Source organism: Nuphar pumila, chromosome 9, assembly GCF_984573655.1.
Source record: "Nuphar pumila chromosome 9, dmNupPumi1.hap1.1, whole genome shotgun sequence".
Taxonomy (NCBI): Eukaryota; Viridiplantae; Streptophyta; class Magnoliopsida; order Nymphaeales; family Nymphaeaceae; genus Nuphar; species Nuphar pumila.
In genome coordinates, this window is record NC_143257.1 from 116,287,287 (window position 1) to 116,307,159 (window position 19,873).

The 19,873-nt window shown below is 37.5% G+C and overlaps 1 protein-coding gene across 1 annotated transcript; it reads left to right on the forward strand.

The window, feature by feature from the left end:
- Window positions 1–10,913: 10,913 nt before the first annotated feature.
- LOC149828987 (O-fucosyltransferase 20-like) lies at window positions 10,914–15,055 on the forward strand. The gene is made up of 6 exons (XM_090017021.1): window positions 10,914–11,882; window positions 12,004–12,172; window positions 12,458–12,547; window positions 12,738–13,021; window positions 13,260–13,518; window positions 14,305–15,055. Exons 1-6 carry the CDS (start codon window positions 11,287–11,289, stop codon window positions 14,533–14,535), a joined length of 1,629 nt encoding a protein of 542 aa, XP_089873147.1. The 5' UTR covers window positions 10,914–11,286; the 3' UTR covers window positions 14,536–15,055.
- The last annotated feature ends 4,818 nt before the right edge of the window (window positions 15,056–19,873 follow it).

The window sequence follows — 19,873 nt, forward strand, 5'->3', positions numbered from 1 at the left end:
AAAAAAAAACCCTCAGCAAATTAAGAATAATATATATATATATATATATATGTAAATTTATAAAAAAAAAAAACATTCCAAACACCCTTAACCCTAAATCTCTGGATAAGTTCGTCCCATCCCTTTCTAGGTTCGAACTCATTTGGGTGGTGGGCTTGCTTTGCAGACGTAACGTGACACCCCAGAGGCTACATGCCATGTGAAGCACAAGTGACTATCTCCAAATAATGAAAAAAGGGACTTTTAGCATGAATCTCTGCACATGATGAGAGGCTTCCAAAAATTCCTGTGGCCCCTCATGCACTCACCCATCACTGCCATGGGTAGGCAGTCTTGCAAACGGATCGGTCCAGGCCTGAGCCCGACACGTGGGACCCATATGCTTGGATCCGTTAGAGCTCGCTTGCTGATGGTGAGAGTAGGGGTGTCATTATCGTGTTTGGTTCGGACTCAGGTTGGATCAGACTTGGACCAGATTTGGTATTAGGTTTGGACCCAGGTCTAATCGGGTCCACTATAAAAAAATCATACCTAGACCCGATAAGAACTACATGAACCAAACTCGGACCATACCCGGTAAAACCATATTTTCTTATCATTTTTACATTGAAAAATTGCAGGTCTCAATCAAAACTCAGTTGAATCCGGGTCTGGTATAAAATTTCACAAACTATGCCTGAGTCCATTTATTAATCGGACCTTTGGATCTGAACCCGGGTCTTAATCAGGTCTTATTATTTATCACCATACCCAGGCTCTATAGGGTTTGGTTAAGGTCGGGTCCGGGTAAACAAGGACCGTTGACACCCCTAGTTAGGGAGGGGCGACGAGGGTTCATGGAATTTCTGCAGGTCTCAGAACAGAATCTGTAGTGCTTAGATCCGAACAGAATCTGCCCCGTATTCTCTCTCTCTCTCTCTCAAGTAAATTCAGTAGATGGTGATACACATGTTTTGGTGCATAAAATATTTACTTATTAATGACATTTAAAACTTCAAAAATATTGTTAACACTTAGAATCTCTCTTTTTTTAAGTGGTACAGAGAACCTTAATTAGCTGCATCCTATCGTCTGTTGTGTCAGAGAACCTTAATTTAATTTGATAAAAATGACATTAGATTCGGGTCATTAACTTACGAAACAAGCACAAGTAGATGCATAAGACTAGGTCTACTGATCATGAAATTCGTGTATAATGGTTAGATTCATGTACAAGTTAATCAAATTTTAAACCCTTAAAAAATGGTAAGAATTGATGTTTGATTGCAAGTTCAAATCCCAATGGTATAATTGTATAACTGGTAGGGATCTGGATCTGCCTAACCCCAGCTTGCCTTTCAAAAAAACACGTGATCGACAGGTCAGATTTTACTAAATCAAACATATAGTTCACATCTAGAAAGTCAAATATACAAAAAATTAAAAATAAAAATAAAAAGTTGAAGTTTTTCGCTTGGATTTGAAACCCATGAAGGTAGCAAACATTATCCCAAACACACACATTTGGAGCAATGTTGTCAGTATCGGTATCGATCCTCAATAGTTTGGCCAACAATTCAGGTGAATCCGTCGATACTGATTCTCAAGTAGTAAATCGTTCTGAATTTGTAATTAAAAACATTTTGTGTCAATAAAAATGTGACACATGTTAAAACCATTAAAATAATATTAAAATTTTTAATTTTAAGCAGTTTTTTACATTTATTAAAAAATAACAGATCCAGGTTAATATCATATCGATTTTCTCGGCCGAATTCAGGCTGGTACTGGCAGGCATTGATTTGGAGGGTTAATGTGAAAAAAAAAAAGTGTTTTCATTAGGGGATTCAGAACCCACGAGGGTAGCAAACACTATATATATATATATATATATATATATATATATATATATATATATATATATATATATATATATATATATATATATATATATATATATATATATATATATATATATATATATATATATATATTTGTCTACCCACATGGGTTCCAAGGTCTTTATATATATATATATATATATATATATATATATATATATATATATATATTGTGCATCTAACAATCTAAATATGATTTATGTTTGAAAAATCAATGGTTTACAATGTGGCAAATTTTAAATCACCAAAAAAATGTATTTTTATGTTGAAAAAATATAGCCCAAAGGTCGATCACATGTAGAGGTCAGATTTTGATAAAAAGACTTCCTATTATGAATTTCAAGTAGAGTGCTTAAAACCAATGCAAGCCACTGCAAATTCTAATGTTGACACACAATTTTGGGTGTTTCGTTGAGTTAAAAAAATAAAAATAAAAATAAAATAAAAAAAAATTCAGAGGGGAAGGATTTTCCCTTGTACTATCCCAAAAAAAAAAAAAAAAACTGATCATCATAAATTAAAGAATTTTTGTGGTGGTCCAGGACAAAATTTCACATGTGCCTTGGACAGCTCATGGATTCACCAAAGGACAAGCTCTTCATAACGTGGAAAAGAGAGATGATTGCTTCATTTTAAAAGCAAAATGTTCCCTTCTTGGCAACACAAAGCCTCAATTAGAGAATCCTGATAATATTCTTTGTATTATTATTATTTATTGTCCTTTACTATGTGGCACATTTTTTTTTATAATTCGTCCATTAAATTATGTGCATAAAAACCTTGAGCTAGGTTGGGCAGCTCTAAACAACATATACAAATTCTTTTATCTTTTGCTTTTGGTTATCTTGATTATGCACTCAGATTGGACCCATAAGGTTGAATGTTAAGGTGGGACCCATGAACCACATTAATGATTAGGATTCTCTTAAACATGATTAGATACTTTTAGTGCTTTATCCAGCGTAGCACCTACTTCTTTTGAGTTGTATTAGAGAAAGATCAGGTAAAACGTTTTTTGTAAAATGTCTACTGCAAAAGCAACACCTGTCCTGTATTGTTTGAGGATGCAGCTACTTTGAATAGGTGTCACGTCGTGTTAGTGTTTTACATTATAGTTGTAACCCACCATTTTACCTAATCCACTTCTTGCTGTATAGGGCTGTCAAAGCCATATCCACCATGCTCTCCTCCGTCGGTCACCCCCATCACGTTCTATGTCATCTCCACCCGGCTAAATGACCTTTGCTTCCACTGCTGCGTTGGCCGGCCACCCCAAAATCATCCTTTCCTCCTTCGAGCCGACCATCGCCCCCGTCGTGGTGTCGGTCCCGACATAATCGTCGTATTCACCAAGAACTTAGTCGTCTACAAGAACCAAACACTACCAGCACCCTCATGATCCAAGCATGAGCTGATGGAGCCCTCTCAGTTTTTTCATGCTACACAAATAAGTGAAAAATTTTCATTTAGAAAAGTTATCATACCAAAACTTCGCAAAATTTTATTTTCTCCGGCCTCGAAAATTTTTCTTGTTTCAAAACGTGCCTTAAAAAAATATATAGATTTAACCTATAAATTAAGTTTCATAAAAAATAATAAAAAATTAAAATTTAAAAAGGTATGTGTACCTCATGTGGCTGTTATCAATTGTTACCCCCATTTCTCCATATTGAGTTGGATTAAAATGGTTGGGTAGTGTTCGATATGATATGAAACAAGGTTCTTATTGTACATGTGGAAAGATCTTGTCAGTTCTTGAGACTAAAATCCAAGGTATACTCACATCTCATAGGTCCGGCCCATATTATCCGTTGCACATAGCCATATATTCAAATCCCAGTAAGATTTGGAATATGGCCATATTTGAGTGCATTTGGGTCTGGTTCAGAATCACATGGATGAATATATTCAGATCCGGATGAAAATTGTGTACCAACAAGGGAGGATCAGGCGAAATGTCATTGCACACATCTAGTGTACTGCTGCGCTTGATGGCCCACCACGTTTGGGATACCGCATGTCAGCTGTGGGGCCCAACACCAGGTGATGAGACAAGTGCATCAGCACACACATAGTGTGCAATCACATTGCACCAGACCCCAACTAATCTCACCTGTTTTAACTTTTCGCTTTGAAAATCTATAGATTTTTTTTGGCTTGGTTTTTACTTTTCTGAAAGTTAGGCTGTGTGCCAGTGGGGTTTGATCCAGTGCCTTCATCTCAGCACCTTCACAACCACACCACTGGCCATGCTGGCTACCCTTGTCGTGGGTAGAAACAAGTTTTTTTTTTTTTTTAATTGGCAGCTATCATGTCTAAACCATTGTTCAGTAGGGTTTGATGAGGGTTTTTTTGGCATAGCAATAGAAAATTAAAGTCTCGAAACACCATTAAAATGTTAATTGGTTCTAATAGTTGATTGAATTTTGATTAATTCGTACATAGGTGCTGAGCTTATGGTAAGTTTATGTTTAGTCTCTTCAATTAGTAAATGATTAACACTTGCCTTTTCAAGAAATGACTAAAATGACCATGACGGCCTCATTTATTTTATATATATATATATATATATATATATATATATATATATATATATCACCTGATTCTAGTTAATTATTTAAAATACTTCTTTTAAACTTTATCTTCACTTTTGTAGCTTCCCATTTCCAAAGAGTAAAAATAACACGGGTGGTGTCTCTCTCTCACCAAAAAAAAAGTACACAGGTGGTCACTAGAGTAAGGAACCGAGCCAACTCGGGCTCGGGTCGTCCTGTAAATGAGCCAAGCTTGAATTAAGCTTGTGGCTTGGCTGAGCAAACGAGCTGAGTTTAATCGGCCTACCGAGCTCGATAAGGCTTGACTCATATATATATATATATAATATAAAAATAAAGCTCGATAAAGATCGCCTCTCTCTATATCTTGAATGCCCCCCATCTCTATTCTGAGCCTCGTCCAAGTCATCCCATCTCTCTTGAGCCTTGTCTCATCTATAACGACCTCAACTCATACCTGTTAAAAAGAGATTTTTTTTTTAACATTTGCAGAAACATTCTTAGAGACCCGAGATTTTTATAGTCATAACCAATCCACAACCACAAGAAATCTTACACTACCATTATTCAAACCAAACTAATTTTATTAATCAAAAGCAAAGATTCTAATAACAAGATATAAAGGAATATAAATGAATCAAAAAATACAGTGATGTTGTCCCTAAGTAAAACTGTCAACTAGTCGTGTAGCTCTCATAGGCCCTCGTAGTAGCAGGTCCCTTCATTGGGTGTCAAATATTGTGAAAAGCATATAAATAAGGGTGTCAGAATCATTGATTATGTGTACGAGTTTCTCTAATAAATTAAATTAGTAAAAGAATACAAATAAGATTCATGTAATATTTTTGAGGACTACAGTTAAAATAAATTTATAATTTAATTAATTATTCATGCAATAGAAAATAATTATTAAACAATAAAAAATACTATTAAGCAATAGAGAACAAGTATCATACATTTGAGAACAATGATCATGCAATCGCTAACATAACACAAGCAAAAAAGCAGGTAAATATGCATGACAAAAATATTCATGATATCAATGTACATGCATGAACAATTTATTATCTTTTATTAGAGTTTTCTTTTATATGCATATCCCTATTAAATGCACAACATTTTTGTTCATCTTTTTATTACTATAGCATGCAGATACTCAAAACGGTTAAACAATTCTCAAGATCAAGTTAGGTTCTTAGTTATAGCTCAACACACAATTTGTATTTTATTATTGAGTTTCATACTTAGCCTTTGACCGATTTCAGGAATCAACATCATCCATTAGAACAATAAAAATTAACATTTAATGTCGGGATACTAAGGAAATCAACATCTACTAATATTACTTTCTTGGTATACCAATAACAATAGTTGTGTCTACACACCACCTCCAGGCAAAGTGGTGGAATCTCTCTAAAACCGTGGTCGAGAGATGAATCACCTAGTTGAATTCAAATGCACACAGAGTTTTAGTATCTTCATGGTTCTCCAAAACTGCAGTCTAGGATTTTCACTCTAAAAAAGAGACATTTAGGATAACGTAAATTACACTGTTATCTTCTTTTCATCTTTTTTATTATTTCAAATTCTTTATTTTACAAATAAACATGCAAAACCAATAACATACATTTCACAAATTAACATATGAAACTCATCATAGGACCACAACCCATGACAACATGAAACAATGCAATTAGTTCAATAAACATTAAATTGATTTTTGTGATGCATAACAAAAACAAAACATTGAGCCACACCTGCTCAAGGCCCACACGGCCTATGATGATTCATTTTTTACCACCGATGCATTTAATGCAAAAACCATAATGAACATGTCACTTATGCATTCATTTCAATGCTTTCAAATGCACATTCACACATGCTAAGCAAGAATGTACATGAATAACAATTTTCATATGCATGTATTCATATGTTCATGCAAAATAATGTCTTTTTATGCTTAATATACAAATATGCATATACATAACAACATAAATTTCCACGTTTAAACATGCACATGTGAGTAACATTGCATCAAAAATATTGATTATGCATAATCAATCAATCATAAGCACTCAAAAACTCAATGTTTAACATACGTATTGCCCAATTGTTCCTTATAGACAAATTTGGGAATTTACTACACCAAACTAAATTTTCATCAAACTCAAAACAAAGTATTTAATATGCATAAATCCGAATGTCAATTCCACGTAATTTGATACATAAACCATATCAAAAATTCTAAATGTATGACAAGCATGAATCTACATGGTTACTAAGTTTGGCACATATGAGAAATTCTGCTTTTATATATAAGTTTGAGCAAACTGAGCCTAGCCGACCCAATCGGTTGGGGCTCATATTCAACCCAGTCCAACCCTGTCGACTGGGGCTCAAATCCAACCAAACCGAGTCTAGTCGGTTGGCAGTCCAGACGACTGTCGCCTGGGCTTGCCAATCGAGTGGCAGCCTCAAAACACCAAGACCCCTTTTTTATGCTTTTTTTTTTTACAGAGTCCCAACACTAGCCAAACTCAGTTGGCTCAGACTAAACCAACCTACTTCAATCCAATCAGCCCAACCCAGCCCAGTCGACTGAGGGCTTAAAAGAGGCCATTTAGAATGAACAGAAAAAAAAATCTCTTTTACTTACCTTTTTGTATATATATATATATATATATTGTCATACTTAACATCATTTTTTTCTGATAGTGACAGCCCAACTGAATCAGTCGGTTGGGACTGAGCTGTCTCAGTTCAGTCCAGCCGACTGATTCGGCTAGAGGCTCGCTTATATATATATATATTCCCTTTTTTTTAACAAAGACTCAGTTCCAACCGATCAGTCGGTTGAGACTGGACAGGGATTTGTCTGGTCCCCCAAAACCCACTCTGGAATATTTTTTTCTTTGAGCTATATATATATATATATATATATATATATATGAGTGTGTGTGTGTACCACTTTTTTTTTTTAAACAGGGGCCTAGTCTCAGCCTTGACAGTCGGCTGGGATTGGACAGTTGTTTGTTTCATCCCGGACAAAAACATATAAAAACCTTAAAATTTCTTTCTTTTTTAATAGATATATATACAAGTCTTTTCGCTTGTTCATATTCAAATTTCAAGCACTGCAGTCCCTTATCCACCTGTCTGAAATCATCCACTTATCCAGCGGACAGATCTGTCTAGGACGGACAGAATGAACAAAGGTTCAGATCTGTCTAGATCTGCCCACCATCGTGATGGTCAGATCTATCCAGATCTGTCTGCTTATAACATGGGACAGATCTGGATAGATCTGTCCAAATACATATGTAAATACGTATGCTTCACATATGTATATATGTGTATATATAAAAAAATACATGAATATATGCATGTAAACTAGCGTAAGAATAAAAAATATATATTCTAACCATGCAAGCACCGATTCCTATAGATCAGAATGGTGAAATTAAAATAAAATCCATGATTTTCTTTTAAAAATCATGCCTAAAGCTTATTTATGCTTTTTTTTCATCTGAAACAAGAGAGAACACCCGTACTTGGATGAAGTTTGAAAAGAGGGATCAAGGAAAATGTTGGATATCCGTGGAGGGCAATGGTCTTCTCCTCTACCTTCATCTTCCTTCTCTTTCTCCTTCTCCTCCTGTCCTCTCTCTCTTTTTTTTGAGCTTATATAAAAAAATAGGCCCTTATCCTTTCGGCCCCTTCTAATGTGGGCTGGAGAGAGAACTTTTCATTTGAGAATCCTTCTCCAGCATCTTTTCAATTTTTTGAAATTCTTTTTATGTTGACTTTTTCACTTCCTTACTTAATTCAAGTAGCCTTTCTTATTTGTACTCTATCTTCTTCAAATGAGTAATGACTTTATTAAGGAGTCCTAATTAATTAACAAATGTTGAAATTTGAAATTAATTATAATTTAATAATTAATTAATTAATTATTAAAATAAAATATTAAAAAACTTTCAGAGGGTACCTTATCCCTCTGAGAATCATTTTTACTCTAATTAACTTTAATTCAAGAATAATTATCGAATTTAAAGCTTTATTTTCATTGGACATAGATTTTAGATCTGGATCTGGATTCAAGATCCAAATTCATATCCAAAATCCAATTGAATCCCAAGTTGGATCAGTGCCAATTTAATATGGGTCTTAGACTGAGTTCAGGTTTATATTAATTTGGATCATGCACATTGGATCCGGTCTGATCCAAATCTGAACCCAACTCGTCGAGGCGGTCATTTTTTAAAAAATTATGATTTTTGAGCCGACCGTAGCTCGAATTCAAAAAAGCAAAATACCATAATACTTAAAAGTTTGAGATGCATCTAACGATATATAACGCAAATTTTATCTTTAAAATTTGTTCGAATTTAATTCGAATTTAGCTTAAATTTAAAAGTTAAAAATAAAACTTTTTATCATCTTTTAATTGACTCGTTTTGATCTCGTCAACGAGACCTGGGCTATACCCAGACTCAATTATCGCATCCTAATATCGAGGGTTTTCTTATATTTCTACAACACTTAGCCAAATTTCAGAAATCTCAAAATTTAACAAAATACATGATATTGCATCCCATCTCTCTCTCTCTCTACATATTGGATCTATTTTTATTTTTTTTAGTTGTTTGTAAACTTGTTCTACTTAAAAACTAACATTTGAATCATTTTTTTTTCTTCATATGTCATATTTTATGAGAGTTAAAAAATTAACGACTTACAATGTATCAAATATTCAAACATAAAAATACCTAGGTAGTATCGGACCATGTGCCACGCTGTAGACCCAGGTTAGAGAATCCGTCTCTCACATTAGGCTTAAGAGATGTCTGGTAGGGTTAGACGGAAGCAGATCAGGTCATGCATGCCAACATCGTGGCCGTCTGTTTGCATTTTGGATGAATGCCACGTGGTTTTGTTGACTTTTCAGCTTGTTAAAATGCAAATAGGATGGCCACGATGTCCGCATGAGAAAAAACACTCATGTTCACAGCATGACCTGGTTTGCCTAACACCAGCTTGCCTTTTGAAAAATAAAAATAAAATTAAAAATAAAAATAAAAATAAAAATAAAAATATTCAAGCCTAAAAAACATTTTTTTACATTAAAAAAATGATCCAAAAGTCAATTCTTACTAGTTTAACCGCGCTGAACATTTCCATGGGATTGGCTTAAAAGGCCTTCAGCCTGAAGGACATCGCAAGTTCAATACTCAAGGTGTGCATCTTTCGCCCGTAATACTGAACCTGCCAGTACGGCTGAACAGGACCCGCTGGGTTCGTAACCATTTCGGCCACGGCCCACGATAACTGGATTTCAAATTTTCAAAGCGTATTATTCTTTTCTTCACCACGAGAAAAGCAATATCGTTTTCACTTGGAGAACAAGTCTGGCATGTGTGATCGATCACCTGAGCCTTGATTGAACTCAGAATCTTTGAATCGACGGTCTGGATTCGCTGTGATGAGCTGATAGAGATTAATTTCCACCAATAACATTCGCCGATCCAGTAAAACACACGCCGGTTCTTTGGTTTTTGATCGGCAGAATGGTCGCCAAGTCCTCCTGCCAGATGGCAACCGATCTGCGAAAGCGAGCTTTCCGGTTCCGAAGCTTTCTGTGGGCCCCACGTGGACACTGGTAGATGGCCAATCAAGAGAGAGCGGTGTGGATCGTGCCACGCTAGCTTGATCTTCTTCGGAGCTCGCACGTGTAAGGAATGTGCTTGCCAGGGTGGACGCTACTGACAGCTGGTGTGACCAGTGGCGCGAAACCGTGCGCTCCGTGCCTCCGGGCAGCGGGCAGCTGCCAGGCTGGCAGAGGGGCGTGGCTCACAAGAAAGGCCCGACTTTTCTTACCCCGCACCACGGTGGGGGGTGGGCGCCTCCTTGTTTGAGATGGATTTACTGAATGCCTCTCATTTCAGCCATAAATGCCGTTGATGTCCCCTGCCCGCTTAAGGAGGGAAAAAAGTATGCAAAAGGGCAAACGGACAAAGACGCGCCAGGCTTTATGTCTCATCGGTACGGCAGTTCCCCTGATCGGCCCAAGAAAAAGGACGGTTTTGGGGTTCGACTTTTTCTCGGGTCACGAGGTGGAGCTGTAGAAGGGCAAGCTACTGCGGTTTTCCCGGGTCGAAGTTCAGCAAATTATGAACCATATCCGAGACCCAATTCAGTCTATTTTGCGTTACCTTAAACTTAAATCGCTAATACTAAATAGGCTAAACAGATCCTGATTTGGTTGAACTTTGGGTCCAAATTCAAAATCCCAACCATCGACATTCCCTCCGAACCATTACCCCGAATTGAGAAATTGATCAAGCCCGAGTCTAATGTGCCATGTGCAATCTTGACGCACAAGCCGAGTTTTGTGCAGCTCAAGTTTCAACTTTCAAAGCGTTCACACTACACCGTGTTGTTTTTTTGTCTCTTCTTTGAGGTTAAAAACAGAAAAAAATATTTAATATAACTAAGTATTTACAGATCTTATGCTATAAAAAACGAAGAAAAAAAGGGAATCTCTTACCAAATCAACTTAAAAAAAAAAAACTAATTTTAAAATTGGTAACTTTGTAAGTGTTTTTAAAGGGAAATTCATCATAACGGTAAATTACATCGCCGAGAGACTTCCTGCAACGTTGTCCTTCGAAACACGAAATCCCGAAACTACCCTTCGCCGAGCACCCCCCCAGATAAATTGCAGCCTCCAACTGCTCTGCTTCTCATCGTTCCCACTCTGTCTCTCTTCACGCGGGTTGGTGGAAAAGTCTAAGTCTCTGTCTTTGGTTCGGAAACCCAGAATACCGAAACTGCCCCTACCGGCTCCGGCGATGTGGCGGCCGAAGAACCAGCGGCAGCTCTCATACATCTCCGTCCCGGCCGACCTCGTCCGGTCCTTCTCCTCCTCCTCCCTCAACTCTCTCCTCCTCTCCCCTAAGAAGAATCGCCGAGGAAACCTCCGGTGGATCTCCGGAAGGAGGTTCTGGCTCCTGCTTCTCTCGCTCGTCGCCATCCTCAAGATAGGCTTCGACCTCGATCCCTTCCTCCCGCCCTTCTCTTCCAAGCCTTGCTCTGATGCTCAGGCAATCGACTCGGGTGCATTGGCAAGTGGTGGCGGCGTCTCGGGCTTCGAGGCGCCGCTCCCGGCGCACGAGTTGGCGGGGAGGGGGATCGGCGGCGAGGAGTTGGAGTTCTGGAGGCAGCCGGACGGGGAGGGATACCGGCCGTGTCTCGGGTTCAGCAAGGAGTATCGGAGGGAGAGTGAGACGGTGGCGCGGGAGAGGCGGAAGTTCCTCGTGGTGGTCGTCTCGGGCGGGCTGAACCAGCAGAGGAACCAGATCGTCGACGCCGTCGTCATCGCCAGGATACTGGGCGCGGCGCTCGTCGTGCCCATACTCCAGGTGAACGTCGTCTGGGAGGACGAGAGGTAAGCGTCCCGTTCCCGTCGAATTCCTCGTCGGAGCTCCGCCGAGTTTTTGATAAGCTACGGCGTTGGTTCCTCGGCTACTTCTTAAGCACGCAAGTGTCTTTGAACACTTTTGTTTCAGTGAGTTCTCGGACATCTTCGACGTGGAGCATTTCAAGAGGTCCTTAGAGGGCCACGTCCGAGTCGTATCGTCTCTGCCGTCGACTCATCTCATGACCAGACCCGTCGAGGAGAAGCGGACGCCGGTTCACGTCTCACCCCGTTGGGTTCGATCCCGGTACCTCAGAAGGGTGAGTCCCTAAAACCCAATACACCCCTTGACATTTTGGTGTTTTGCCACTGTTCTCGGCCCTTGGCACGCGGCTGAAAATAACGTCTTATTAAAAATTTATGTTTTATATGCTGTTGCCAACTTGCCAGGGCCAGGAAAACGGGCCCGTCCATTGGAAACGCATCACTCGTTTTTTTCAGAACTTTAGTGAATATTTCGTGTTCAAGTTCTTTTGCGATTCCGCGTGTTACTACTGTGTTCACCGAGTCGCCCGTGTTGACTATGCGTGTGTTGCATCCTGCAGCTTAACAAAGAAGGGGTGCTGCTTTTGAGGGGTTTGGATTCAAGGCTGTCCAAAGATCTACCGCCCGATTTCCAGAAGCTTCGATGCAAGGTATGACGACCGAGAACGCCTTGCACCAAAGTTTTCTTTTTTATTTCCTTGCACCAAAGTTTGCTTTTTGATGCGTCGATGACCATACTTCCGTGTTCTTTACTGCTAAATACCCACTCACTGTGATGAGCGCCGAACTTGATTTATGAGGATCATAAGTTTGTTTGATGCTGATTTTTTTGCTTTGAAGGTGGCCTTTCATGCTTTGCGGATTTCGGCGCCGATACGGGAGCTGGGAAACAGACTTGCAGAAAGAATGTGGAAGCAGGGGCCGTACATGGCGCTACATCTGCGAATGGAGAAGGATGTGTGGGTCAGAACCGGCTGTCTTCCGGGCCTAAGCCGCGAACTCGATGAGATGATAAACCGAGAGAGAAAATCCCGGCCGGAATTGCTAACGGCGAGATCGAACATGACGTACCAAGAGCGGAAGCTCGCCGGCCTCTGCCCCTTGAATGCCATGGAGGTGGCTAGGTAAATCTCTTCTCTTCTTTATGCATTCAGTGAAACTCGACCGAGTCCGCTAAATTACACTATGGAGTTCATGATCTCCATAAAGATTCATTATGTTGCAGTTTTGATTGTTACAATGTAGTTCAGAAACTTGGTTGTGTTTTCACATGATGTTGAGTGCACAATTACTTGTCGAAGTCTTAAGTCAGGGATAGACCAAACAGAGAAATAAAAGGTTGTCTTCCTTTATTTTCCTCAGATTGCTTAAAGCATTGGGAGCACCAAAAAATGCAAGGATATACTGGGCTGGAGGCGTTCCTTTTGGTGGTATGGAAGCACTTGAACCGTTGACGAGGGAATTCCCTCATTTTTACAACAAATACAACCTGTCTTTGCCTGGAGAACTGGAGCCCTTTACGAACAGAGCGTCTCTTCTTGCGGCCATTGACTACATTGTCTCTGTAAACAGTGATGTCTTCATGCCTTCCCATGGTGGAAACATGGGGCATGCAATTCAGGTATTACTTACTTCTTCATCCCCTTCTTTTCCTTGTTATAAAGGAACTGGTCGGTAGCGAATTCTGTTCCTTTACAGCATTGCCATGTTCTATACTCCTACTGTCCTACAGGCGTTCCATGCTTCTCTGATTCATCTCTTCAGTTGGGAGATTTGCTAATCTGAGCTGCATTTTGCTTGAGCTTATAAAAAAGCAATCCAAAAACTTTGGGCTCGAAATATCCATCTGTTGTATCAAAACTACTGCAACAGATAAAATCCTTTGCATACTTTTGCTGCCAAAACTATTGAGTTTCTGTCTGCTTGTTTCCAATCTATGTCACATGGGCTCCCCATTTTGGCCTGCGCATCCCGTCCCCTTATATGCCAGTCATATTGAAACTTCATAAAATTGCTGCATTTCCGTATCCACAACCGTATCCATGTGCCATAGTTTTCGATAGCTTGCTTGCTTGAAACCCGATGCTGAGCACATTAGTTTCATTGATTAGCTTTCTTTATTGAACTGCTTGTTTTGAAACCAACTTGGCTAAGATCAGAAATGGTTGCAAACTTTCCATTACATCAAGCTGAAGAGCATGAATCAGAATTGGTCCCACTGGGCTTAAAGATTGAGACCGACACCCGGGAGGCCACAGTGCTAGATAACTTATATAGCCTAGGATCAGTCCAAAGTCGTGGCCAATTACACCCAGACTCATAATTTGATAAAATTAGGTCAATTGATTTCTAGAGTTACTAAACTCTGCAACCTGCTTAATTGATCTTCTATTCCTTGTAATTGCAGGGGCACAGGGCATATGCTGGTCACAGGAAATACATAGTTCCGAACAAAAGGGTGATGCTTCCTTATTTTCTTAACACCTCCTTACCAGAGCCGGAGTTCAACAGAATCATAAAAGAGTTGCACCAGGAGTCATTAGGTCAACCAGAAATTCGGACAGCGAAGGTCGGCCGGGATGTCATTGCATATCCAGTCCCAGAATGCATGTGCAAGGGCAACCCCACAACAAGCTAGCTGGCATCTATGACAAGCTTATGGAGACTAGCATTCAAATCAAACAAATGTGTATGGATTGGCATCATTCAGGAAACAAGGTCTATGAAGGCCGCATGTGCAGCACATGATTTGTCTGGTCTCAAGGGACATGGCTAATCATGCACATGGAAGGCAAAATAGCATCTCACTATGATGCATTAGAGATTTGTTCTTGAAGGAGGGTACAGGGTAAAGTGGGGCTTTAGCCAACTCTTGGATGTTATTGGTTACTGTGGTGAGTCGGGTTTTGTTCTTGGACATTCTGGGGAGTGAAGTTTTAGCATTTTATGTGGACATCAGTTTATTGGATTGGAAAGGGGTTTAGTTGGAAATTAGTGGGGGCAATCAGGGATAGCTGGTTATATTTTTCTGTATTATTTTTTTAGTTCATTCTTTTTAGGGGCTATTTTTGTATAACATTTATTCATTCTTTGTTGATATGATTACTGATGTATACAGCATTACTAGATAAAAATTTTGCTTCATGGTTTTCATGCAATTGATAAAGTACCAAACATTGTGGTATGTTAAATCCAAAGTCAATAGACAGGAGAGGATGATAAATTCTCTTCATAAATGAAAACCTAACTCCTGTTTCAGAAATGACTCCTCGACTCGATCTTTGCCATGTTTGGTTCAGTTAACCTGGCTCAAACGTGGTCCCTCCCAGTACACATTCAATAAAGGCATAAACAATATGTTTAATGGATTTAGTTCATATTCAAGTAAGTCTATGAATGTTCGTCACATGCGATTAATAAATGATAAAAAATCAAAAAGAAAAAAGAAAGATGATTAACGCTACAGAGAAGGAAGAATAGCTTATGTTGGTGATTATTACCATGATTTGAGTCTATAATTGATTAAATTATAATTATTTTCCAATTCTACTGTTCAGTCTACAATTATTTTCAGTTGTCTACCAACGTGGCTCCACCTGTCTGGTAGGATCCCCTAGTGCACGTCACTTTGTATTGGGATGTTGCAGGTTCAAAACCCAATGGTATAGTTGTATAACTGGTAGGGGTCTGCCTAACCCCAGCTTGCCTTTCAAAAAAAAATGATTTTCAGTTGTCCATTGTTAAATAAAAAAAAAAGAGTTGCATTAGGAAATAGAATCCAGGACTTTGAATTCCTAACTTGGATGTGTTAGTAAGAATCCTTTTGAATCAAGATATCCAAATCAAAATTGTTTTTTTTTTTGCTAAGGAAAAGACAAACACGTTCAACTCTTCCCTTGCATCTACAAGCCAACCTTGAGTCCATAAGAAACTATAGAAGAAAGCAAAATATTGGGTTCCAGTAAATTTATGGCAGCTCTTCTATTCAATAAAAAACCAATATTATTATTTGACCTGAAACAACAGAAGTCCTAATTAACCAAAAATATTAAAAGGAAGTTTTACTTAAAGCCAAAAGAATAACAAAAACTGAACTTTAGCCCCTAAAACTTTATTCACCCTGTTAACTTTATGAATCACTTGAGATGAAATCACATGAGATCCAAGCAAATCTCGTTGTGATTTCATCATTTCTAATGCCCTGTGATTTGCAATGACCTGAGATTCTTGAATTTTTACTAGACCCTGTGTTTGCTAATCACAATCACAACACTTTCTTAAGGTTGGTGAAACATGAGGAAAGTACAAGGTGTAATTGTGATTGCCAGCTGTGATTGCTTTTGTCTTGAATATAGTGAAAGTTGGTCACAAGATTCCAACAATTACTTTATCAACTGTGATTCATCCCCACCTCTGACCAAAGCAAACATGCCCATGCATGTGATCTGAAATCACGTGATTCCAAAATCACAGGGCTGGACAATGAGATCTATAATCACATAAATTTTTTATAAATTGACCTCAAATTTGATTTCAAATCTAACAGCCTCATTTTTTTCATGTTTGCTTGCACATGAGAAATGAGAAATGGGGTAAGTAAAAATAATTCTTTAAGCATGAAAGTGTTGGCTCACAGGCCCATCTCACTTAAGTATTGATTTCACTTCAAGATGTCTACTTTCACCTGAAAGCAGAACTCAAGGAAACCTTTCACCCATGACATCATAGATAGGAACTAGTTATTTTATTTTATTTTTTTCATAAAGGATGTAGAAACAGCCCTCAGAATCTGGGACCAAGTTGCGCTGACTAAGCCTGCTGTACTTACCGTCGCTGTTTCAATCAAGGTGCATCTCCTGCTCCAGGGAGTTGCCAAGCTTCGGCTGAGCAAATGGTTATCCCTTGCCCTCATTAATGCAAGGGGCTGATGCTCATGGGAATGGAACCCTAACCACCCGTCTAGTGGCCAAGACCCCTTGGGGATAGAAACGAGTTGTTACCAGGTTACAGGAAGACATCAACACCTGCCCCCAACAATAACCCCCAGAATACGAGGGAATCACTATACCCACTAGGCTGCTGATGACTTAACCATTTTGTAAGCTTCAAATATGAAGTTTTGTAGAATAAGAATTACATCACAACTTGAATTCCTTCCAATACTGAGCATCAGTAGTGCCCCCATATCTGGCAGTTGAGAAACGGAAATGTCTAGAAGGTGACAATTCAATATTTCTATTTGTTTTAGATACTTATGTTCTTACTTGGTAGTCTTGTTTAACTCTTTAATAAATGAAAAATAAAATTGTCTCCTTATGAAAACTTTATATATATATATATATATGTGTGTGTGTGTGTGCCCTCGATGGTAGTACATTCTTTGATTTACATAAATAAGCTCCAAAAGCAAAATCTGACTGTTGCATCATGCATGGTTGACATATTCTATTTATTACCTTTTCATGTTAAAGTTGACTCAAATATCATGTTTTATACCATTTTTAAGCTACCCTTATTTTTATAAAATGTGAGTAATTAATTTTCACCATCTCAAAAATAAATTTTTATGACATATTAAACATGATAAAACCTTCTAATATAGCAAATAAGTCATGTTAAACACATATGAGTGGTTAGATTTACCATTTAGTCACTAAATCTATGCAAACAAAAGTGTTTGCCACCCTATGATATCATATGGTATAGAACCACCATATATATATATATATAGTCACTAGAATATGAGAACTAATGTGTGAACTGCAATTTTTGTGGATTTTTTCTTCTTTTCTATTGAATCTAACCGTATGAATGTAATCTATAAGCTTGGTTTTACAAGAAATCTCTCTTGAATCATCTGATTTTAATGCATAAATGAGAATTTTTTAAGGCTTTAAAATCAATGCCTCATAATCTTCATAAATATTCAAGCATTCAAAACTCACATTTTTTCATCAAAAATACATAATCCAATGGTTGATTCCTACCAAATTCACCATGCCAAGCACATCCACATGGTTGAATTTGCAAAAAGTGTTGGAAATGCCCATATTTATAGTTTTCATATTTCAGTTCTCATATATATATATATAAAATGTTTCAAGACATGTTTTGCCAATCGGAGATTATAGATATGTTCAACATGATATATTTGCTAGGAATAGACTGTTGAATTATGCTTTTGATAAAAAACATGTTTTTTATGAGCTTTGAAATTTATAAAAATTTTAGGCCATTGATTTTTGAAGCCTTAAAAAGACCTGCTCACATGTGGTAATCAGACGATGTAACATTTGATGACCATGCAGATCACATTTGTAAGCTCAAATAAAAAAATAAAATAAACTCTCCATATCCTACCCGGGTGTGAGTAGTTGCCTACCACCAGTCTAATGGGCTTTCGAAAGTTTTTCTTCACATTTTCCTTAAATATGACTATACAGATAAGTTCTACATGCTTGAATTTGTATGAATTGACTCTTGAATCATCTGATTCTAACACACAAGTTTTTATAAGGTTTAAAAGTCAGCAGTTTAAAAATTATTCAAATATTAAAGGCTAAAAAAAACATACATTTTTTTTATAATAAAACATTATCCAAGTGTCATTTCCTAGCAAATCAATCATGCTAAATACATTTGTAGGGTTAGATTTATGAAAAAATAACTTAAAAACATGTGTTTGCTAGTGGTAGGCTAGCGTTAGATAGCTATCCTTTTTGTTTTATATATATATATATATATATATATATATATATATATATATATATATATAGAGAGAGAGAGAGAGAGAGAGAGAGAGAGAGAGATGCACTGGTGCTGCCACTTTTCTCATTCTGCCCCGTTAGGCCCCTTTAAAAATTGTATTTGTTTGCAATTTTTCACACATCTAAAACCATAGATGTGATCTGCAAGTTTTTTTTAGTGGGAACCGGCTTTTGGATCACCAAAATATGACATGTATGCAAGGTTTTTCAGTAATCCAAAATCAATGGCTATGAAGGCATCAGTTTTTCCCGGCTGATAAAATCACATTTTTCATAAAAAAAAGTAATCCAAGAGTTGATTCCCACTAAATTGAAAATGCTAAACACATCTAAAGGTTCAGATCTATCATAAAACACTTCAAACTATGAGGCCAAATGAGGCAGAACGCGAAAAGTGGGACTAATATGTTCAGTTCTCATATATATATATATATATATATATATATATATATATATATATATATATATATATATATATATATATATATATATATGTGTGTGTGTGTGTGTGTGTGTGTGTGTGTGTGTGTGTGTGTGAAAAAGTAGTAGCTGCTAACCGCTCAGCTAACCAAACATTTAATGGGGGTTTTCACGTTTTAGTTAAATCTGACCGTATAGATGTGTTCTACATGCTCGATTTTATAAGAATCAACATTTAGATCATTTGATTCTTATGCACAAGTAGGCTTTATAAGGTTAAAAAAATGACAATTTGAGATTTTTGTAAATATTTAAAGCATAAAAAATCATGTTTTTATCAAAAAACATAATTCAAGTATTGTTTCCTAGTAAATCCAACACATATGTACAATCAGATTTAAGAAAACAAAAAAACCCCTTCGAAAGTCCCATTAGCTAAAAAAGTAGGAACTAATGTGTGAACCACAATTTTCAAGAATTTTGCATTCTCTTCTCTTGAATCTAACCATACGGATGTGATTTGCATGTTTGGTTTTATAAGAACACATTCTTGAACCATCCTATTTTGATGCATAAATAAGATTTTTTAAGGTTTTAAAATCAATGACTGATATTCTTCATAAATATTCAAGTGTTCAAAAATCATATTTTTTCATAAAAAATACATGATCTAACAGCTGATTCCTAGCAAATTCATCATGCCAAACACATCCACATGGTTGGATTTGAAAAAAAAGTGTTGGAAATGCCCATATTTCCATCTCATATTTTAGTTTTCATATTCTAGGG